The sequence below is a fragment of the Rhinolophus sinicus genome, linkage group LG16 (genome assembly GCF_036562045.2).
Source record: "Rhinolophus sinicus isolate RSC01 linkage group LG16, ASM3656204v1, whole genome shotgun sequence".
Taxonomy (NCBI): domain Eukaryota; kingdom Metazoa; phylum Chordata; class Mammalia; order Chiroptera; family Rhinolophidae; genus Rhinolophus; species Rhinolophus sinicus.
In genome coordinates this window covers 27,292,703-27,317,443 of record NC_133765.1, presented here as the reverse complement: position 1 = coordinate 27,317,443, position 24,741 = coordinate 27,292,703, and the positions used below count along the sequence as shown (strand labels likewise).

At 42.5% G+C, this 24,741-nt stretch overlaps 1 protein-coding gene and 1 long non-coding RNA gene across 6 annotated transcripts in view; one reads left to right on the top strand and one right to left on the bottom strand.

The window, feature by feature from the left end:
- Window positions 1-24,741, bottom strand: part of LOC141569253 (uncharacterized) — a 295,225-nt gene that overhangs the window by 72,478 nt on the left and 198,006 nt on the right. The gene's annotated exons all lie outside the window — the stretch shown is intronic.
- CCDC60 (coiled-coil domain containing 60) overlaps window positions 19,550-24,741 on the top strand; it is a 126,729-nt gene continuing 121,537 nt past the window's right edge. For both annotated transcript variants that reach the window (XM_074321731.1, XM_019753964.2), the window contains exon 1: window positions 19,550-20,065. In XM_074321731.1, the coding sequence (XP_074177832.1) occupies window positions 19,976-20,065 (90 nt within the window). In that variant the 5' untranslated portion in view covers window positions 19,550-19,975. The remainder of the gene's footprint in view (window positions 20,066-24,741) is intronic.

The following is a 24,741-nucleotide window of genomic DNA, read 5'->3' as shown; positions in this document are numbered from 1 at the left end:
TTAGCAAGGATATAAACAAGATGATCAGAAACAAGCATTCAGAAGCCCTTAGCTCCTGGGAGAATTTTAATTTGCTGACCCCTGCCTTTCAGGAGTCTCGGGTCTTTTCACATAATTATGAAGCCCCAAGGGTTTCATCTGCCTGAGGTATTTGTTGGCACACTTCATCACCCTGGCTCCTGTTCGCATTGGCCAATTATAAGCATCTCCATCGGGCCCTTAAACCAGGCATGTTTGAGACAATGCAGGAAGCCTGAAAAAAATTCTCTTTTCCTGGTGAAATTTTCCCACTACAGGCCACCCAGAATGGCTGAGGTACATAAACAGGAGGGGGAGGAGGCAAAATTACATTAGCATGCTTTTGGTTCCAAATCATTTAACCTCCTAGCAAAATGGCATTTAGCCAATAAAAGGGACTCTATTGGCTCCTGTCACTAAAAAGTCGACTATTAATGCTACCTTCAGGCATGGCTCAATTCAGTCTCTCTCTACATCTCTCATCTGTTCTTGTCTGCATTGGCTTCTATCTCACAGAAAAGATGGTCCCCGGTACGCTCAAACTTCCAACCTAACAGTTCCTAGAATTGAGTGCCATTGGATCAAGGTTGGTCATGTGCCCACACTTGAACCAATCAGTGTGACTGGAGGATGAAATACACAGATTGGCTAGACCTGGGTCACATGCCCAATGCTGCATCTGGAGTATGAGGCCAATCTTATCTGAACCATATGGACTGACAGTCAGAGGGGTAAGTCCCCAAAGAAAAATCTGGGTACTGTACCCAGAAGAGGGGAGATGGATGTTGGGCAGAGAAAAACGACGGATGCCCATCAGAGTATTGCTCTGGGGTAGGGGTTGCAGAACACCTCACGGTGTTATAGGGGAACCTTGCAATGCTCCTTTAGCATCTGTTAAGGTTTGAATTGTGTTACCCCCTCCAAATGTGTATGTTGAGGTCCTAACCAACAGTATCACAGAATGTGACCTTATTTGGAGATAGGAGTCTTTACAGAGGTCATCCTATTAAAATGAGGTCATTAGGGTGGGACCTAATCCGATATGACAAGTATCCTTGTAAGAAGAGATTAGGACACAGACACATAGACAAGGAGAATGCCACACGGACCTGAGATGACCATCTCCAAGCCAAGGAGAGAGTCATGGAACAGATGCTTCCCTCGTGGTCCTAAGAAGAAACCAATCTTGCTGACACCTTGCTCTTGGACTTCTAGCTCCCAGAACTGTGAGACAGACTATCCTGGAACATTCAGTCAAGTCAGCACGAAAGTTGCAGCTTGTTCTGTGCTGCCACCATGGGCGCCGAGGTCTGTGCTGTGCTTGAGGGCAGGTGCACAGGGCAGAGCAGCAGCTGGAGCAGAAGGATGGGAGCTGAAGCAGGGAGAGAGCAGTGCCTCGTGGGGAATGGGAAGCAGTGGTCCAGAGAACCATGGTTGGCTGAAGTGACAAGCAAGATGAATGTGTGAAACATGCATGTGTTCCCCACTGGGGGAAACCTGGCTTTACAAAGGAAAATGAAAAGAGAGAGAGAAAAAACAAAACAAAAAAACAGAAAGCAAGGAAGAAAGGGAAAGGGGGAGGGAGAGAAGCTTCTAGAAATTGAGTGGGATGGGAGCTTGAACATCACAATTAAGGCCTTAAAAGGAAGAGTGGCATCACAGGCTGGTAAAATCTGCGGCCTACCGGTGAATGAATGAATGAATGAATGAATGAATGAATGAATGAGTGATGAACCATGTGCCCCGATGCTGGGCTGAGCCCTTTCACGGCTCATTTAATTTACTCTTCACAACAGCACTGAGGCCAGTATGATTATTTCACTTAATGGATGAGGATATTGAGGCTCAGAGAGGTTAAATAAATTACTCAACGTCACACAGCTAGGAACTAGTACAGTGAGAATTAAAGCAGACTCTGCTTCTTTACTGCTATTCTCAAGCTTCTTAAGAGGTGTTGTGCAGAACACCATACCCAGAAGTCTCTGTTAAAAAAGGGGGAGAGGGGGAGGAAGGTGGGAAGTTTAACCAAATAAAATTGGAAAATGCAGTATATTATCACCCACTTGCAAAGTCTTCACGTGCAGCAGGAAGCGGTAAGAGGCTGTTATATTTGGCTGCAGAACAAACCAGCCTATGATGGGTCCCTGTATGTGCCAACTTGGCTAGGCCATGGTACCCTGATATTTGGTCAAACTCTAGTCTCCATATTACTGTGAAGGTATTTTTTAGATGAGATTGACACGTAAATCAGTAGACTCTGAGTGAAGCAAATTAGCTTCCATGGTGTGGGTGGGCCTCATCCAATCAGCTGGAGGCCTTAAGAGAAAAAAGGCTGATGTCCCTGAGAAAGAGGGAATTCTGCCTGTGGATGGCCTTCAGACTCGAGCTACATCAACTCTTTCCTGGGTCTCCAGTCTCCAGTCTGTCAGCCCACCCTGCAGATTTTTAACTTTCCAGTCTCCACAATCACGTGACCCAATTCCTATATCTCTTATTGGTTCTGCTTCTCTGGAGGACCCAAACTAATATGCAGACTGAAATTAGCTGTGTGACTTTAGACAGGTCTCTGAACCTCTCTGGGCCTCAATATCCCCATTTATGCAACCCAGATATCCTCAGGGATCCTCTTTCCTTTAAGGTCTAGACAAGATTGATACAGACACCCTTTGTACAAATTGTAGAAAATCTGGGGCCCTCCCCAAGATTTCTGCAAATTCCCAAGTGGGGCTTTCCTTTTGTTCTTAGTTAGCAGGTAGCAAAAGGCCTATGGGGATCTGGACCTTTTGTTAAGTTGCCCCAGGCCCAATACTGGTGGCAGCTGACTTCGGTTCACAGAGAGGCCACCCCCATATGCCTCCAGGTCTAACACAGGCAGCAATTCATTACCAAAGCTTTGTAGCTCCTACCAGGTAGCCCTGGGCCAGTAACAGGCAAGGCTGAAATTGGCCTGCATGGGAGGCCCTCCCAAGAGGCACAAGAAACAACACACCCAGAGGCCGGCCTCAGACCGCATCAGAGCATTACCCCATTAGCCCCACAAGTGGCACACCCAAAGAGGGGTGGTCTCAAGAGGCACAAAAGGCCACTTGGGCGAATCCCCCTCTGAGGGGTCAGTCCCCACACAGAAGCTCATATGCTGTTGGTGTAGGCAGTCCTCACAGCAAGTCAGCCTGAGAGTCAACCCCACCCACTGAGGTGTCAAAATCAATTAAGGCTCAACTACACCAGGAGAATACATGCAACACACACAAGCAGCCCCTTGGACACATACACTGGTGATCAGAGAGATTGTGTCACTGGACCATAGAGGACACCTAGCTACATAAGGCTATCCAGCAAGGACTGGGAGACATGGGAGATCTACCTAATACATAGTAGCAAACACAGAGAGGAAGTCAGAATGAGGAAACAAAGAAACATGTCCCTAATAAAAGAACAAGAGAAAACTCCAGAAAAAGAACTAAATGAAATGGAGGCAGCTAACTTACCAGAGACAGAGTTTAAAACACTGGTTATAACAGTGCTTAAGGAACTTAGTGACAACTTCAACAAAGAGACAGTAAGCATAAAGGACATAGAAACCATAAAAAAGAACCAGTCAGAAATAAAAAATACAAGCACAGAAATAAAGGATACGCTAGAAGGAATCAATAGCAGATTAGATGAAGCAGAGGATCAAATGAGAGATTTAGAAGATAAGGTAGCAGAAACCACCCCAATGGGAACAACAAAAATAAAAAAGAATTAAAAAAAAAAATGAAGATAGGCTAAGGGACCTCTGGGACAACATCAAGCATAATAACATTCGTGTCGTAAGAATACCAGAAGTAGAAGAGAGGGAGGGCAAGGGATTAAGATCCTATTTGAAGAAATAATGACTGAAAATTTCCTTATCCTGGTGAAAGAAACAGACACACAAGTCCAGGAAGTGCAGAGAATCCCAGACAAGATATACTCAAATAGGCCCACCCCAAGACAAATTACATAATTAAAATGGCAAAGGTTAAAGACAAAGAGAGAATCCTAAAAGCAGCAAGAGAATGACAGCTAGTTACTTACAAGGGAGCTGTCATAAGACTGTCAGCTGATTTCTCAACAGAAACTTTGCAGGCCAGAAAGGATTGGCAGGAAATACTCAAAGTGATGGAAAGCAAGGGCCTAAAACTAAGACTACTCTACCCACCAAGGCTACCATCTAAAATTGAAGGAGAGATACAGAGCTTCCCAGGCAAGAAAAAGCTAAAGAAATTAATTACCACCAAGCCCGTAACACAAGAAATGTTAAAGGGGCTTCTTTAAGAAAAAGAAGGGGGAAACAAACAAACATCAAAATGTTAATAATAAAATGACAGTAACTATGCACCTGTCAATAATCACTTTAAATGTACATGAATTAAATGCTCCAATCAAAAGACAGGATAGCTGAAATGATAAGAAAACGAGACCCATGCACATGCTGTCTATAAGAGACCCACCTCAGATCGAAAGACACACGTAAACTGAAAGTAAAGGGATGAGAAAAGAAATGTCACACAACTAAAAATTTGTTAAAAGCTGGTGTAGCAATACTTATATAGACAAAATAGACTTTAAAACAATGACTATAATAAGAGAGAAAGAAGGACATTACATAATGATAAAGGGATTAATCCAACAAGAGGACATTAACACCAGTAAACATCTATGCACACAGCATAGGAGCACCTAAATATATAAAACAAATATTGACTGGCATAAAGAGCCCGACAGTAACACAAGCAGAGTAGGGGACTTGAACACTACATTGACACCAACAGACAGATCTTCCAGACAGAAAATCAAAAAAGAAACAATGGCCGTAAATAACACAACAAATTAATGTGATACACCACATAATACGAAAAATAAAAACCATATGATCATATCAATTAATGCAGAAAAACCACTTGATAAAATCCATTTATGATAAGAACTCTCATCAAAGTGGGAAAAGAAGTAACACATCTCAACATAATAGACACCATATATGACAAACCACAGCTAACATCATACTCAACAGGGAAAAGTTAAAAGCATTCCCCTAAGATCAGGAACAAGATAAGACGTCCACTTTCACATTTTTATTCAACATTGTGCTGCAAGTCCTACCCACAGCTCTCAGAAAGAAAAAGAAATAAAAGGCATCCAAATTAGAAAGAAATAAAACTGTCATTATTTGCAGATGGCATGATATTATATAGAGAGAACCCCCAAAATCCCACCAAAAATCTATGAGAACTGATAAATGAATTTAGTAAAGTAGCGGGATACAAAATTAATATTCAGAAATTGGTTGCCTTTTTGTACACCAATACTAAACTATCAGAAAGAGGAATTAAGAAAACAATCCCATTTACAGTTGCATCAAAAAAATAAAATACCTAGGAATAAATTTAACCAAGGAAGACCTATACTCAGAAAATTATAAGACATTGAAGAGAGAAAGTAAAGAAGATACAAATAAATGAAAGCATATACCATGCTCATGGATAGGAAGAAGTAATATAGTTAAAATGTCCATACTCTCCAAAGCAATCTACAGATTCAATGCAATCCCTATCAGAATACCAATGGCATTTTTCACAGAACTAGAATAAATAATCCTAAAATTTATATGGAACCATGAAAGACCCCAAATAGCCACGGCAATCTTAAGAAAGAAGAACAAAGCTGGAAGTATCACGCTGCCTGATATCAAACTATACTACAAGGCCATAGTAATCAAAACAGCATGGTACTGGCATAAAAATAGACACATAGATCAATGGAACAGAATAGAGAGGCAAGAAATAAATCCATGCCTATATGGTCATTTAGTCTATGACAAAGGAGGCAAGAATATACACTGGGGTAAAGACAGTCTATTCAATAAATGGCGCTGGGAAAACTGGACAGATACATGTAAAAAAAATGAAACTGAACTATCTTCTTACTCCATATACAATAATAAATTCAAAATGGAATAAAGATTTAAATGTAAGACCCAAAACCATAAAATTCCTAGAAGAAAATGTAAGCGGTAAACTCTCAGACATTACCCTTAATAATATTTTTATGATATATCTCCTCAGACAAGGGAAACAAAAGAAAAAATAAATAAGTAGAACTATATAAAACTAAAAAGTTTTTGCACAGAAAAGGAAACCATCAACAAAACAAAAAGACATCCTACTAAATGGGAGAAGATATTTGGCAATGATACATCTGATAAGGGGTTAATATCCAAAATATATAGAAAAGTCATACAGCTCAACACCAAATAAACAAACAATGCAATTTGTTTCAGGGCAGAGGACCTGAATAGACATTTCTCCAAAGAGGACATACAGATGGCCAATAGACATATGAAAAGATGCTCAATGTCATTAATCATCAGAGAAATGCAAATTAAAACCACAATGAAATATCATCTCACACCTGTCAGAATGGCCACTACCAATAAATCAACCAACAACAAGTGTTGGTGAGGATGTACAGAAAAGGAAACCCTTGTGCACTGTTGGTGGGATTGAAAATTGTTGCAGCCAATATGGAAAACAGAATGGAGGTCCCTCAAAAAATTAAAAATAAAGCTATTAGGGTGGTGCAAAAGTAATTGTGTCTTTTGGTTATTTTTAACCTTTTAAATCGCAATTACTTTTGCACCAACCTAACACCTTATGACCCAGCAATTCCACTCCTGGGTATTTATCCAAAGAAATCCAAAACACTAATTCGAAAAGATATATGTACCCCTATGTTTACTGCAGTACTATTCACAATAGCCAACATACAGAAACAACCAAAATACCCATCAATAGATGACTGGATAAAGAAATTGTGGTGTATATATACAGTGGAATATTACTCTGCCATAATAAAGAATGTACTATCACCATTTGTGACAATATGGATGGACCCAGAGGGTATTATGCGAAGTGAAATAGGTCAGGCAGAGTAAAACAAATACCATATTGTCTCACTTATATGTGGAATCTAAAGAACAAAATGAATGAACAAACAAAATAGAAACAGACCCACAGACACAGAGAACAAACTGATGGTTACCAGATGGGAGGAGAGTTGGGGGCTGGGTGAGAAAGGGGAAAGGATTCAGAAGTACAGATTGGTAGTTACAGGCGAGTCATGGCGATGTAAAGTACAGTGTGGGGAATATAGTCAACAGTATTGTAAATACTATGTACAGTGCCCGACGGGTAGTAGACTTATTGGGTAGATCACTTCACAAATTACGTAAATGTCTAACCACTATGCTGTATACCTGAAATTAATATAAAATAATACTGAATGTCAACTATAATTAAAAAAATGGTCACGGGGATGTGTAGTGCAGGACGGGGAATATAGTCTATAATGTTCTAATAACTATGTTGAGTGGGTAGTAAACTTGTCAGGGTTATCACTTTGTGAGTTATGCAAATGTCTGAGCACTATGTTGTTCTGTATGCCTAAAACTAATAAAATATGTATGTACATAAATGCAAATATATAAATATAGATAAATGCAAATATATATATATATAAATGCCTAAACATATACATAGTACATATATAAACGTGTAAAACTAATAAAATATATATAAATGCAAATATGTAAGTATATATATAAATGCAAATAATTTCCAATAGAAAAGATAACCCCAAAGATTGCAAAGATTTATGTCACTGGACTTGAACATGTTTGTTTCCTATCATTGGCTATAAATACCTAGCCTTTCAAAACCTCTTTGGTTTTACAACTTACTGGTTCTCTCATTAAACAATAGATTTAATAAAACTTTTGACACGTGTTCATTAACAGAAAAAAGAAAAGAAAAAAAAATACACCAAGTGTCAATGACATTATTTAAGGCCATGGACCCAGCCATGCCTGGTGCATTTAATTTCACAAGCAAATAAACACTCCGAGCTTATTTTTTTCTTAATCCAATTTGAGTTTTATTTCTGTCACTTGCTCCCGAAAGCAATCTAATATTAAACCTGACTGAAAACTTGTGAGGGTAGATGAATTTACAGCACAGCAATGCAAAAAATATCATTTCAATATGAGATGTTCTTGTTTCTAGAAGTTCTTTTGTTTTGTTAACTCAGGTTCTGCCCGCCTCTGGCACATTGCTCAATGTACTCTATTCCAAACACCTGTTTATTCCTTGGGTAGAAGGGTTCAGCTACTGCCACCGCAGCACCCTATCCCCCCACAAGCATATAATTGTATTCCTCCAAAGAGAATTTTTTTCCTGAGGGGAATTTAGGACCAACTATGGAGAAAATAAAATTTTCACTCCTCTGCATATAAGATGAAGAAGCTGGACAAGACTTCCTCTGTGGTTCCTATAACTTTAAAACTCTGGAGTTCAAAATACAATAAAGCCATTAAAATTGTGGCCTAGGAGAATGTTTTTCAAAATGCAAGTCGCAACCCATTAGTGGTCCTGGAAATCAATTTACTGAGTCATAACCAGCATTTTTTAAAAAATGAAAGCGAATAAAACAGAAAATAACAGAGTACATAATACATAATAGAGGTGAGTAGTGGTTCATGAAACTTTTATTTCAATTATAAATATAGAGGTACTGTACACGCACTGTACTGGATCATAGTTTAAAATGGATTTCTCACTGTGGTACCAAAAGTGTGAAAGCTGACAGTGTAAATCAGCATCCACTGACAGGGAAAGATGTCAATAATTTTTGTCAAAGAAAATAACAAAAGGGATAAGATATAAATGTAGATGTATCTGGAAAAAATATGGAATTGTGTATATCAAATGCTAAATTATTATCCCTGGGTGGAAAGATTATGGTGTTTTTCATTTTCGTGTGTATACTTTTTATGTTATCTAATTTTTAAAAACAGACATGTTACTTCCACAGTCAAAAATTTCTTCAAGCTTATTTTTATTTGGAGAGGTAAGTGTACTTCTAAAAACCCTCTTAAAAATATATCCAAAAGAAATACATCCAAATATTAACAAATGCTATTGTTTTTGGTTAACTCGTGTTTTATAATTTCCCCACAACAAACAAGTGTTACCGTAAAAATAAGAAGGGAAAGACTTGTTTTAATTTCGTGTTTCTTCAGTGGGAGACAGAAGTTTGCAAACAAAACTGGGAAATCAGAAAATACACTAAGGGGTGGGCCAGAGTGAGGGCTTGAGATGGGAGGGTATGCAAACCCTGTGAATGGATTTTCCACATCAGTGAGTCCCTTTTCTTCTTTTAGTTACTGTCTGGTGAAGGTATATGTTAGAATGCAGCCATTATATATTCCAAATGTCATACTCCTCGACACCTGTTTGAAAGAGCATATTTCAAGTGTCACTGAAGCTAAGAGAAAGAAAAGACAGTTTCTACCAAAGTGGCAGGAGTTGGGTGACTGCAAGACAAGAAACAGTCGTGTATTTCAGAGGTTGTCCTTGAACAGGATGCAGACAGCAGCAGAGGACAAAACCAAAGAGAGGAGGCAGACAGAGTCTCTTCAAGGAAGCTATTGTCAGGAAATTGAAAAATTGGGCCACACCAGCCAGGTTGTCTAAACAATGACGCCCGAAAGAAGGCAAGAGTGGGAAAATGGCCTCCCAAATGGTTAGCTGAATTGTGAGCTCAAAATTATAAGTTATATAAAGAAATTATAGGGGGAACCTAAGGGGCTGGGCAGGAGAAAAAGGAGGGAGAGACAGAGGAAACAGCAGTGGTAAACTAAATTCTTAGCTGTCACTTTTCAGAAGAGGGGGAAATGCAGCATGGGGAAGAGATGCATTTGGGGTCAGATAAACACAAATATATGGACATTTCTATCTTGCCTTCGTAATCATCAGTCTAGGTAATAATCATCTAGAATGCTCAGCCCTCTGGGGAAAAAACTGTTGTGCCCAAGCTTTGTGCCCTGAATAGGAAGCCATTTGTTCTTCCCTCTTCTTTTCAGAGGACACCGCTTTTCTCTTTGCTGCTGTGTGTCAAACGGGGAACAGAACTGGCACTGACTTTTATTTGGGTATTTTTAAAGTAGTGCATGAGTATAGGTTGGGGGAAAAAATGCAAACAGTACAAAAGACTATCCGGGGTAAAGTAGGTTACACGTTATGCTAGACATCTCCCGCTTGCCCATCCCCTGCACCATCCACTTTCTACTTGCATGGCGCCGAGAGGCTCTCATGCCCTCCAGCTTCTAGGTGGGTTGAGCCAATGGGAGGCGCTGGCAGGAGATCAGAGGAAAGGAGCAGGGTGTGTTTAGGGCATCTTCCTGCAAGGTTGCCTCCCATTGGCTGTATCCCTCAACTACAAATCATTGCTCCTATCTAGGAGGCCTTCATGATGTGATCTCTGTCCTTTAAGGGCGGGTCACCACTCCCATTGCCCACAGAAATGGTCACAGCTTCACTAATTCTAGCCCTCAGTTGCTGCACTTTCTCCTCTGGTCCACTATACCCACACCTGTGAAAATGGCCCCTTTGTAAACAAACGCTCCTTGTATCACCTTAATTTGAGTCTGTCATCTGTGTCCTGCTGGGCCCTGCCTCTCACACCCTCCATTTCTAATTCCTTCCCTCCATGCTACTGTTTCCACATTTCAAGGTAACCACTGGTACAATTTCCTTCTAAGGTCTTCCTCTCTCTCTCTCCTCTCACTCTTTTTTGGCTCTCTCCTCTCTCTCCCTCTCTTCCCTTCTCTTTCTCTCTAATAAAACGTTAGCATATGATATATTACTTAGTTCTCATCTCTTTTGTTTTGTAAACCTAATATATCTTGAAGACTGTGCTGGATATTTTCTATTCACACAACTTCTGCCTAGTCCATTCCCTTCCCTTTCCCACCAGTCTCTGGACTTCTGGAGGCGGCGGCCTGTATGGACTGCATCAACGGGCTCCTTGCCCTGTTACATCTAGTTGAGCCACCCTCATGGAAGGCCCATTGTAGATTGGAGGTACTGGCAATGGAAAAGAAGGTGAGAGGAAAGTGAGCTTTGGGTATTTACCTCTTCTGCTTCCGCCATGCCAGGTTGCTATGGTTGGTTGCTTTCCTCTTTAGGAGGCTACAGCTCTGCTGTTGGACAGTCCTTTTCTACAGGGACTTCTCATTCTGCTATCTGCTCCCTCCCCTGGTCCCTTCAGGTCCAGAGTTGGTAACACCTCCCCACTGTCGCCAGCCTTGAAGTACTACACAATCTCCTGCTAGGTTCCACTAACTCTGCCTACACCTTTGTAAATAACCCCTTCATTAAACTCTCCTCAATTATCTCCCTTCGACTGTCACCTTGTTCTTCCTAGGACCCTGACGGATGTCTCACAGGAGTACTTTGGAATTACCTCATTCTTTTTTTAACAACTGAGAATGTAACATAAATGATTTTACCAATTACCTATTAATCAATCATTTGAGTGGAAATTCAGACTTATTTACAACCTACTATGTGTCTGGCAGATATTTTGTATAAAATATCTCATTTGGTCCTCATATCCACCCTGTGGGATAAGTATGGCCATTGCATACATTTCTGAGAAGAGGAAACTGGGTGATTACAGAGGTGATGATAAGATTCAAGGTTATATATGTAGTACATATAGACACTGAATTTGAACCTAGGTCTGACTCCAAAGCCCACAGCATACTGGATTGTGGTGTGAATCTTAAGGTCTGCCCTCAATAACAAATGTTGAAAACTTGTTTTATTTTTGTAGTTGTGACTTATTTTTAAATAAACTTACTGAGGTATACCATACACACAGAAAGATACACAAATCATAATGCACAGCATTTAATGTTCACAAAGTGAGCACGCTCATAGAATCACCACCCTGACCAAGAGGTAGAATATTATCAACAGCACAGAACCTCCCAGGCCCCCCTCCCAGTTACCATTCCTCCCTCTTCTCCAAAGATAACCTCTATTCTCTTTTCTTCTTGGTCTAATACCATGGTATACCTACCTAGAGAGTACTTATCTTCAGCTATTTCACTATACAGTTATAGACTTTCTGGCCAAAGTGGAATAACAGGAATGCAATGCACTCTTCTGCCTGAAAACACACACACACACAAATCAGACAACATATATGAAACAAGAGTTTTGAGACATTAGATATGAAGCAATGAAAGACAGTAATCTCTGAGAGACAGTTAACAAACAAACTAGGTGAGTCCTGAGATTGCCTCTGTTTATTGAGGGTGAGAGTTTCCAGACTGCAGCACGGGGCATGGGAATGGCAGTCACTGCATGGAGGAAATAAACCTGGGCATTCAGGGAGGCCAAGGCATCAGAATTCATAGGGGAAGAATACTGGGAGACAGCTGCAAAGAAAAAGAACTCAGGAGACCTGCAGAAGGTTCCCCTTGAGTCTCCAGCTGAGTACTGACCAGTGATCGCATGTGAGGAAACTAACTGAGGCTATGAAAGAGCCACCCACAAGGACTCGAGGGGGCAATATCCTGAACTCACATGGGGCCAGGAATAGTGCCTGCTCCCACTAGCTAGACTGAAAAAGCTCACACTCTATGGGGGCATCACCTCGGGTACTCAGAAACATTTTCCTCAGTATAAGGGCAAGGTTAGCCCTAGATTAAATCTGTCTAATAAGCCTTAAGCAAGTCTTGAAAGGATCAAACTCAACTATGTTCCAGAACAAAGTTCATGAACATTGATTGGAATACAAAAATACCCACCCCCAACAAGGCAACATTCACAACGTCTAACATCCAATAAAACATCATCAGGCATTAAAAAAGTAGGAAAATGGGACCCATAATCATATGAAAATCAATCAACTGAAACTGACTCAGCTAGGATATCAAAACAAATATTAAGGGGAAGATTGAACATGTTAAGTAGGGGCATGAAATATTAAAAAACAACCTAAATTGAATCTCTAGAGATAAAACCTACAACATCTGAAAAATACACTGGATGGGATTAATGAACACTGAAGAGCGAAAGATTAGTGAACTTAATGACATAGTAATACTTATTTTCTTGAACACATTAGTCCCAGTTATTTTAAAGTTAGTGTGTGATAACTTTTATATCTGGATAACCTTTGGGTTTGCTTCTATTGTTCCTTGTTTCTCTTGATCTTTTGTTATCTGGCCTGTCTCCTACTTATGGGCAATTTTTTATTAATTGCCAGACAATGTGTATGAAAATATACATGTAGAGAGATATTTTGAGGCTCTGAATAATATCATCACCCTTCAGAGAGGAATACTTTTGATTTCTGGCAGTTAGAGGAGGGAAGATCACCTTAATATTATAGTCAGAGATTGAGTTGATTTGTAGCTGGCCTTTTCGTCTTTGCAAAAGATGGTCCATTTCCTGTTTACCATCATAGTGGATAGCCAGCCCATCAGTGGATTCCACCCACAAGAAAGAAGGGAGGAAACTTTCAGGAGGACAAAGAACTTGGGAGCTAATAATGATAGCTGAAGTGTATTTTGTATGTATTATATGTTATGTTTGTCACCTAGCATATGTGTTAGCATGTTTTTTCTAATGTATGTAGATGATAGAGATATATAGACAAAAAGATAGATAATTATGTCATTTAAACCCCTACTGGTCCTATAAGTTGGGTGATTTGATTTTTATTCTTCATCATGAGAAAACTGAAGCTTATATAAATTAAGAAACTTGCCTACAGTCACACGGCTAACATACAAGATTAAAAATCAGGATTTAAATTCCATTCTGTTTGGCTTCAATACTAGGCTTCCCCTGCTTCCCCATCCTACACTGCTTTTCTGCCTTTCAGTTGAATTCATTCTCAAGTCCAGCTCCCATGATCCTACAGTCAGATGTCCTGCCTCTTGTGTGGGAGTATACTTGTAACCCGCAAGTAGAATTTGGGGTGACTGCAGGAAATAACTCTTCAGGTAGAACAGAATTATAGTAGGCATCTCTTTCTAATGCAGGTGACAAAAATCTCAATTTCAAAATCTCCAAAATCAACTTTAGGAAGATAGTAACACCAACCCCAGCCACAATGCAATGTTATTCATGGACTCACATAAGTAGAAATTTTTGGATGGTGCTAGCCTCAAGCCCACCTGAATCCAGCCACATAGACAACTTTCATCAGAAGTCAGTTGGCCTGATTTTCCTGTGGCACAAAGAATGTCCTGGTACAGAGCCCATTTCACATCCTTCTAGCTCCATGACCTGAAAGGAAGTCCCCTTTCCTTGAAATGATTCTGATTGGCCCAATTTGGTTGACATCCTTATCTCTGGTCCACTCATGGTGGTCAGGGGGATCTGGGGTTCTCTGTTGGCCAGGTGTGGTGATAAACTTACTCCTGTGACCCTCACAAAAATCCCATGATCCAAGTAGGCTAGGACTTGTTCCCCAATGGAAGTGTGGATTCTGGGCAGAAAAAAGCAGCAAACGTCCACTACGTGAGGTCCTGGCTCTGTGTCCTGGTACTAGGGCCCCACAATGAAGGATGGATGACCAGCTAAAGAGAATCTCAGGTCTCTGCAACCAACAAAATGCCATCCCACCCAAATGGAACTACCTGACTGTAGAGCCAGGACGAAAATAGACTGGTGCCTGTTTAATACCAAGGAGCTGGTTGCACAAACTGTTGGACAGCCAGGAAATCAGAACTCCATTTTTGCAAGCACTGATTGAAAAACCATGATAAAAAAATGCATTGATAGACATGGGAGGCTGTTTGTATCTTGTTATGTGAAAAAGCAGCTCACAAACAGGATGCACGGCAGGGATTCCTATCCCTACTTGTGTGTTAGATTCACCTGGGAACTTTATTTTTATTTAATTGACTATTCACTGATGCCTAATGTTTAATTTTAAGTCGCTGACTCTGCAGAGCTGTGTGGTAGTCTTCTATTAGCCCAGTCAGGGGGGAGAAGGAAACAAAGCTGGAGCAAGACGGGTGCTGTATTTGTTTTCCGGGGCTCCTGTAACAAATGATCACCAACTAGGGGGGTTAAAACCACACAAATGTATCCCCTTATCATTCTGGAGCCAGAAGTCCAAAATCTCAGCACTGACAGGACATGTTCTCTCTAAAGACTCCAGGGGAGGACATTTCCTTGCCTCTTTCAGCGTCTGGCTATTGCTGGCAATCCGGGCGTTTCTTAGCATGTAGATGCCTCACCCCCATCCCTGCCTCTGTGTCAATGGCTTTCTCCTTGTGTGTCTTCTCTCCTTACTTCCAAATTTCACTCTTACAAGGACAGAAGTCATGAGATCAGGACCCACCCTAATGCAGCCTGACTTCATTGAACTTGATTATATCTGCAAAGACTCTTCCCCCAAATAAGATCACATTCAAAGGCTGTGGGGTTCAGACCTGAGCATATATTTTGGGACACAATTCCACCCATACAGGTAGGAAATCAGCTAGAGTGTGTCCTGAACAGGAAACTGCAAGCTACTTTGAAATCCATGGGAAAACCTGGCAGGGAAGTATTTTCCTACCTGACATGGCGGTTTGAGACGTCTTATGTGGATGTTAATGCAAAGGCTCCCCCCAAAGGCTAGAAGTGAAAGTCTTCTGGGTGGCTTGGAAATCCCACTTGTCTTGGCAGAGTTTGCAGAGATAATCCCAGGTCGTTCTGCTGAACTGAACACACACACACACACACACACACACACACACACACACCTTTCAGTGGAAGACCATCAAGACAGTGTGACAGAGTGCTGAAATACATCCCTGAATTTGGAATCATAAAACCTGGGCTCCCAGGCAACCTCCACCACTATCCCAGTACTAAATCCCAAGGGTTTCACTTTCCACCTTGGAACATGGGATTAATGATTCCATGACGCCCATCTGTCTCACTGCCCAGCATGCTGTGAGGTGAAGCCGTACAGATGGAGAGCATCACCCATGCAGATACCTTGGACCACATCCTAGATTTCCAGTGGGGGAAATTCACAAAGAATAATCCCGGAGGCCGTACTCCTCCACTATGGGGTCTGATGCACCAACGTAAGGAGAGAAAGAGGAGAGGGAGGTTGACATTATATTTTCTGCTCTTTGTTTACAAAGATCCAAAGTCACCTCCCCCTCTTGGGGTGTGGTTTGGAGGATGGGATAGGAATGGGATATGGGGCTCAAGGGACAGGGTAGCAAGCAGGAATTCTTCCTTAATCTGATGAAGTACAGGAATCCATGGATGTGATCCAAATATACGTTATCCAGTGTTATTTCATCAGGGAAGCCATTCATCAACAGACTGCCAGCTACCAAGTGTCAGGGGAGCTCCGAGTTTTATTCTTGCCCCAGGCCCCATAATTTGTAAACCCAGTGCTGACATTTCAGTAAAAATACCCAGAAGGAGTTCTTTGGGCGCTAGAGGCAACACGGAAAAGTATTCTAAAGATACTCAAAAAAATGATGAGTTTTCCAATAGGTTTTTTTATGCCAAATATATGTATTAATGACTAAAATGCGAGTGCTTAGCAGATTTTGAGATTTCACTTTGGCTACCCCAGTTCGTGTCGGGCACGTACCAAAATTTTTCTTCTATTTCAAATGCCTTCAGGTGCCTTTCTTTTTGGCACATTGGGGGGAGACAATGCCTGTCACTTCATGTCTTTCCATTTATATTTTGCATAAATCAACGAGGAATTCAGAATGAAACAATCACTCCATATCTTAGTTGACAAATATTTCGCTATTGGGGGGATGTGCTTGCCTATCTGAAAACATGTTGGCCTTTCCGTGTTTAAGGAACGTGGAGAATACCAAGAAACTCCTTGAGATATTCGTGAGAGCAATGGTAAGATGGTGATGGTGGGGCAATGTGATCGAAGAAGGTAGCTAGTCCATGGAAGATGAGGGAAGGAGAAACATCAGGGTCTGACTCAGGTCTGACCGCCTGGGTTAGCTCAGCCAGCGCTGACCTAGGTTGGGTTCTCCAGAAGCAGACCCCAGAACAAGGGTTTGGATAGAAGTGGTTTATTTGGGAAACCATGCAGAACCAGAAGAGCAGTGGGGAAGCGAATCAGGAAAAGGAAAGAAGCCAGTGCTGGGTCATCGGTGAGCAGGCAAGGGCGTTGTCCCTAACAGTCCTGAAGAGGATCTCTGGGGAATACAGGACCTGTCCTACCTGAGGGCTGTGGAGGTGAGAAATCTATCCACAAACTCCCGTTTGTCATGACTTGATGTCTATTCTTGTAGCTTTTAACTTCTTGCACATCCAGGCTGTTCAGCTCAGAGATAGAAAACATTCCTATAGCCCTGTGGTTCCCAAAGTGTGCACTGAGGCACCCCATGATGCCACAGAAAATTCACGGGAGAAGATAGGGATATTTTGAATTTGTGAGGGAAACACAGTTGACATCCATCCAACACGGTGTGTGCTATTAGCTTGAGGTTGCTCAGTGTGTACGGGTTGATTTGTGTCCCCTCGAAATTCATATATTGAAGTCTTAACCCCCAGTACCTCAGAATGTGGCCTTATGTGAACCGCTCCCATACTGGGGAGCTCATTCTTTCCCTATTTCCATTCCCCTTCATGAACAGAAAAGGGAAATAGCGAGCCTTGAGCCCTTATTGGGTACCAGGCTCTATACAATCATCATTTCTCTGAATTCTTCCAACTATATAAGGTGGGCATAACCCTCACTGTTCATAGACATGATGAAATTGAGGCTCAGATGGGTGAAGTGACCTGACCAAAGTCTCATTACCCGGAAATGGCAGAGGCAGGATTTGAGCACAGGTCCTTTCCATTCCAGAGCCCTTTCTGCTTCCAGTTCTCACATGACTCGGACAGGTGGGTATTAATAACAAAAGAAATAAGCATGAACATTTGTTGAGCACGACTTTTTTGTGCAGTGTTGTGCTCCCCATGGATTAGCGATTTGGTTTTTCTCATAGTCCTATGAGATGGTCATGGAGGCTGCTCAGCGGCCAAATCAGACTGTCTTCAGAGCTCACACTTTTTAAAACAGTGCTGTGCTGTGGATTTCCTCATTTTGAGCCCAAACCCTCTTCCTATTCTTTGGGCTCATATAGAACTAGTTGTTGCGTCCTTCGCCAAGACCGTCCCTCACTGCCATGTGAGGACAGCCTGTTGTTTCACTCAGGGCTAACCATGTCCCATTCCGTTCTGTTTTCTTATCCTCTCTCGTCCCCAGCACCATCTTCTGCACACGATGTAATGTCTCTGCATCCTCTCCAAGTGCTTGCTCATTGCTAGTGTTGCCCACAAAGGAAGCAGGGGACCAAAACTTCCTGTGAAAGGGAAGGTCAGACTCAGTCTTCAGACAATGGCAAGAAAAATAATGACTTCCAAGCGTCAGCAACTGGAGCTGTGTGGCTAGACATTCTGTATTCTGTGCAGGGTCATCTAGCAGCAGATACCTTCTAAAGAGAAGGCGGGGGGCCATTGTGTGGCCATGATGACATCATACTCCTCAGCCGTTCAAGGTTGAGAGATGAAACATGAGTTGGGTTGATCCAGTGTGAAATAATGCCAAGGAGAAAGCATGCAAATCAGAGCACGTGCAGTCAATCTTCTGCAAGCTGGCAACCGACCCCACAGTGTTATTGAAAGAATTAAATAAATTAATACATTTAAAGTGCTTACTAGAGCACCTGGCACAGAGCAAGAGATCAATAAATATTAGTTGATATTAATATCTGCTGTAAAATGAACATTGCACTGTAAAAGTGACTAATTCTTCCTGGGGATGGGGTGTCAGGAAAAAATGATAGTTGCCTCTTAACCTGGACTCCTCATGTGCTCAGTGTTTACATACGCTATCTGTTTTAATCCTGGGGTAAAGTTGTTTTCCTCGTTTTAAAGATACGGAAGCGAAGGCTCAGCAAAGTTAGGCACTTATCCTAAGCTGTGAGGCTAAGTGGTGAAGAGCTTGGGATTTAGACATCAAACAGGTCTGGCTTTGAATCCCAGCTCAGGCACTTTCTGTGTGACCTTAAGCATGTCATTCAATCTCTCTGTGCCTCAGTTTCCTAGTCTGTGAAACAGAGTCATAAAATACCTTCCTTAAAGACGTTTTGTGAGGATTGAGTTAATATATGTAAAAAAGAGCAGTGTCTAGCACATTCTAAGCAGTCAGTAAATGTCATACACATATATACATATACGTGTGTTGGGGGGAGGGTGGGTGTGTGGAGGGGGGCTTTGAAGGATGAGTAGGAGTTTGTCAGGTAGGAAAAGAGAAATAGACATCTCGGGTTAAGATAAATGCGGGGCTAAAGGGACACATGAGCTACCCAACCCAAGACACAAAACATCACTAGTGGTTAGTGGCAGGACAGAGCAGGGTTTGAAAATAAGGAGTCACTTGTTGTTAGACAGAGAGAAAGGGTCGAGGTCCTGAGGCTTGAGAGAAGAAACCAGAGTTTGCAGAAAGTGGCTCCTTGGTCAGTAGCCTGCTCCTGCCATTATCCCAAGAGCCCGCGAGAGTTCACAACCCCGCCCCCATCAAAGGCAGCCAATGAGGAAGCCCGCTACAGCGTCTCGTTGCCAGGCAACCGACTTGGTCCAGCCTCGCAGTTTGCGGCTGCTTTCTTTTGCAGTGGGAACCTGAGCCGCTTGTTGGGACTGCCTTAAAATGGGCATCTGGGGACCCCTCCATGGGCCCCCCTCAGACTTCTTCAGTGGAGTTTTATTTTTTTAGTTCATATTTTATTTTTGTTTATGGGAGAGTCAGATACTCCATTTCAAAGAGAAGGAAAGCTCACAAAAGTTTGTAACTTTCTAAAAAGTGAATAATTCCAGGTTTTCCTTATCGACCCTGTCTGGACTTCCTTATCCTGTTGGTTGGACCTGGATGACTTGCTTTCCATTACTGCTGGGTCAGAAAAGGTTTGGAGTCTCTGTAACTGACACTTGGGAATAAGGGTGAAATTGCTGGAGCCCCTCACACCAGTGGTGGCTGAGGTAGAAGCTTCTGGAAAAACTCTTCCCTTGGGGGCACAGACGAAGCCTGAAGGATTTCCAAGATGACCAAGGTATCAGCCACCAAGAAGATGCAGAATTCTCCCACCTCGGGGGCCCTCTGGCCCTTTTTTGCTTCAGAACTTCCGTCACAGGTAAGTCTCCCCACTTTGATGGAACCAATCATGTTTTCATGACCAAGTAAAATAGGAATTAGCCTCCAGACCAACAAGGGACGGGGGAAAAGAGAAGAATCATCGTGTAATTAAATTGTTGAGACACATCCCTGTTACTATCAATGGTTGGTTTCTCGTAAAGAATGAAAACAGCAGCCAGAACGGTGAGCTGGGCCATCCTATTAGCTAGTAATTCCAAAATGATGGGCTAAATCGGCAGTGACACTGTAGAGCATCAGAGAAAAATGAAGATGAATTGTAGGTTTGCCGTTGCAGAAATTTTCAGAGACCGCTGGGCTCGAGGTTCGTGCACGTCCTCTGTCTTACGAGAGGCTGCAGAGCGCCCAGCTCGGTTTGGAAGCCTGATTTTGCCACTCACCAGCTATTGACATTAGACAAGTTGCTTAGCCTCCCTGAGCCTTTATTTCCTCGTGTCTGAGAAATGAGAACAGGAACATCAAGTAGGAAGAGATAGTGTGAGGACTAAGTGAAGTAAGATATGGAAATTGTTTAGCATGATGCTAACACTTGATAATGTGTATGTGTGACATGAAATACTGTTGGTGATTCGAAAGACAAAGAACAATCCTCACTATGCATTTAATGACTAGAGTCAAGTGTTTCTGGTTTTGAATGATTGTAACAGAGTAGGCCAGTTATGTCTTTGTTAAGTGTGTCTGTGTTGTTACATCCATTTTTCACCCGTGATTGGCCAGAGTAGGTGAACAGTGAGAGAGAGGGTCAAAGGTCACACTGGATCACCTAGAATCCTGTCCTAGGAACGGGGACCTGGGGGGAAGTCAGTGCACAAAAGGGAGCTTAAAACTCAGCTGTGCTTACGTGGGAGTCCAAAGTGTTCCAGAGCTATTTTCTAAGGGTTAACATCGTTATTCACCCCTCGTCGCTCAGCCCTCTTAGTGAGCTCATTCTGCAGGATGCAGTTGTCACATGTCTTCTTTCATCGCAAAATGCTACACAGAAGTGGGTTCCATCCGGTGCAGCCCTCTCTGGGACTGAAACCCCCCGCATAGCAGTGGGGGGAAGAGAACATGGGAAAGAATGAGGAGCAAGGTGGCTGTTTCAGAAGCAGAGGTGAGTGTGACAGCATGGGCAACGGACCCAAAGAGCCTGGACTTGAACCCTGGATCTGCTGCTTAGCAGCGCTGTGACGTTGGGCAAGTTGCAGAACTTCTCTGCTCAGCGTTGCCGTCTGTAAAATGGGGCTATCATAGTGCCCCCTCGTGGCTTTGCTGTGAGCATTAAATGGTATGTCTGAAGCTCCTACAACAGCTCCCGGCTCACAGCAAGCACTCCCTAGATTTCAGTTATATTGTGATTTGATTCATTTAGCAAACATTTATTGAACCTTTGTTTTGTGCTCAACACATGCTCTTGTAACAGATGAGACTTGCCTTTAAAAATTTCACAATCTAGAGTGTGCATGTTTGGGATGGGGAATGAAAGAGATAAGACAAGATAATTATAATGCAGGGTGATTAGTGATATGCTGAGGAAGTATCCGTGGGTGTTGTGGGAACTCAGACTCGTGTGTGTGTGTGTGTGAGAGAGAGAGAGAGAGAGAGAGAGAGAGAGAGAGAGAGAGAGAGAGATTGAGATGGAGATTTGAGGGAAGAAGCCAAGTACCCAAGTAAATGTAATCGTTTTCCACCTTGCGATCGGGAGGTGAAGAAAGTAGAGGAAGATACAGAGATACAGAGGTTGGAATGATATCTCTTTCTTGGGAGGCTGGTAGGTGAGACTCAGGGAGGTCAGAAGGGGAGAAGGCATCCAGAAAACTGTGGGATGAACTCAGACCTCAGACACAAAAGACTCATGTATATCCTGCTGCGCCCCACTTTCTGGGAAATAATGAAGACCTCCAGGTTTCCCTGGTTTACATCTGAAGGATCACGCCTTTCGCATTTCAGTTTTTTGAGCTACCATAAAGCACTGATTAACCTAAACCAGGCTAACTCAAAAGTGACAAGCCATAAGAAAACGTGTCAAGATTACGATCAATTTCTGGTGTCACTCAAACCAAGAAGGATTGCAGTGGTGATGACAACAATGATGACAGTTAACATATATTGAGTATTACCACGTGCCACATTCTGAGCAAAAGTCTACGTGTGATATTCCAGAACCTTCTACAATACTTCAAGGTGTGAGCTGTTCCCTCCTGAGACAGATGGCAACACTGAGGTTCAGTGAGGATAGGTCCCTTACCCAAGAACACCCGGCCAACAAAGAATCGAGCAGGGATTTGAACTAGGATCCATCTGGCTCCAGGATCCGAGCCTTTTCTGCCTCGCCATGCTATCCACGCAGTGACAGTGGTTAGCAAGCGTCAGGGGCATACACAGAAGGCGTCAGGCACAGTCACTGGCTTCAGATAGTTTTTGTTTATTTTGAGGGGGGTGACATATAAAAAGAGAGTAACCAATGCCAGGCGGCCAGGTCACTGTCCAGTGCGAATTGTTCTGGGGCATGATCAGGCTCCGTAGACGATGCAGGTGAGGCCACAGGGGGCTGCGTGGTGATGCCACTTACTCCTGACTCCACCATGCACCTGTGTCACAGGTGACACTTTGGAAAACCCCTCAAAGGGGTCCGGAAGTCCAATGAAACGAGCTACTTTCCTTCTCACAGAGATGGAGGTTGCGACATTATAACTAATGTTCCTGTGACACTCTGCCTTGTACAACATCTTCATGTAGTTTTTTTTCAACAGAAGGAATATGAATAATATATGCAAATCCTCTGCTTGAATGTCTTCTCTCGAGGAAACCTGTGGGGCTCTGGCTCCCTAATCAGTTAGAGAATTCCTTCTCCCTTTGCTTCCCAAGGAAGCAAGAGAGGAGTCTAACGGGATTAGCCGCGGTTGGAGGAGGGAACAGGACATGTATAGATGGCATGGACCCACATTTTCTTCCTTGGAAAAGCCAAAAAAAGAAGAGGGACACTTAGCACACCTCCTCCATACTCTAGAATGGAAATGCAGAAATGGGATTTGGCAAAAACTATAATGGCATGGAATTCTTTATACAAGCTGTGTCTCTTGGTGCCTGAACTTTCTATCTCACTGTCATTGAAAAGCCAGACAGAAAGCTGCTTCCCTAATTTGTGCAGATCCTAAGACATCCAGGAATGACGCTGGGTGTTCTGCTCATACCCTCACTAGCTTAGTGATTAGAAGAGCAGATTCGTAGCAAACTCCATGGGTACAAATCCCAACTCTGCCACTTGACTAGATGGTGTGGCCTTGAGGAAATCCATGCCTCTCCCTGCCTCAGTTTCCTCAGCTGTGAAACAGGCACACCGTATTTTATCTAATCTAAGACATCTTTCATTTCAAGATGCATCATAATTTCCTTGTGCCGCAAAGAAAGAACACTGTACTGATTACACTATAACCTGTTTCAATGATAAAATGTGCCCCAGTTTCAGAGCTATTAAAATGTGGAAAGATGTGCATCTTAGAACAGATGACACACAGCTAAAAATACTCCTCTCTCGTAGGGCTGTTGTGGGGATTTGATGAGCTGATATGGGTGAAGCTCTTAGAACAGAGCCTGGCACAGAGAAAATACTATGAAATGCGAGCCATGATGACATTTTGTTTAATCCTTTTATCGACCCTATGATAGAGGTGTTGTTATTAACCCCTCTTGCACCAGGGTAGACTGAGCCTCGAGGAGCCCCACTGGCTGGTTCTCTGTTGAGAGGTGAGTTGTCACGTTCGGGGAGGAAGGGACAAATTAGGCAGAATTCCAGGTATGGACATGACCTTGGCCGGTGCATCTCTGACCCCTACCTTTGTGGTGAAAATGGAGATACTCAGAGAAAGTCTCAGAAGTCCAGCCCACTGTCACGCAGTCAGCTGCCCTGACTCAGAAACGGGAACCAACATATTTTAGAAAGATTTCCCCCAAGAGATACTTTGACTCCCAGCACAATATGTTTCCCCTGCGCAAATGAAATGATTTTCCTCCTTGTCCAGATACAAGAAATTGTGGACCAAAAAGGTAAACGTACAGGTGACTCATTGCTCTTTGTTCAAAGTGGGCTGGATGCTGGGTGATTTTTCTGGCCTCTAATCACTGAGACCACGCCCCCTGCACTGAATCACTGATTACCCTAAAAAAAATAATAATAATAATAAAAGATCTAACCACCACATGAAACCCAATTCTGAAGAATCCCGGCCAGTGGCAGCCTTCATTTTTATATGACACACGACTTAGGACAGGAAGATTACCAGTGAGTCCTTCTCTTTCTTCTGGCTCCATTGTGACGGCATGAGACAACTGCAGAATTCACGTTGTTGTTTTGGTTTGTTGTTTTCTTTCTGCCCTCATGCTTTGCACTGGTAATGCTTGCCTAGGCAAACCTTGCTGTGTCTAATTGCAGGCCCACTGGCTCCCCACCGTGATAAATCAGGATGCAGGCAAAGCATATGTTCTTTACCTCCTGATACAGAAGGAACAATAGGCACTGTCTTTACATTGGACAGAAGGAAGCGAGCTCTTTGTCTCAACTGTGAACAGGCAGATGCTGCACAAAGGGGAGCAGAGGGTGAGGGAGGGGGACGGTAGAAGAAACACATCAGTCTACCTGATGTGAGGTAAGCTTAGTGACTCGGTAGGGGCTCTGCC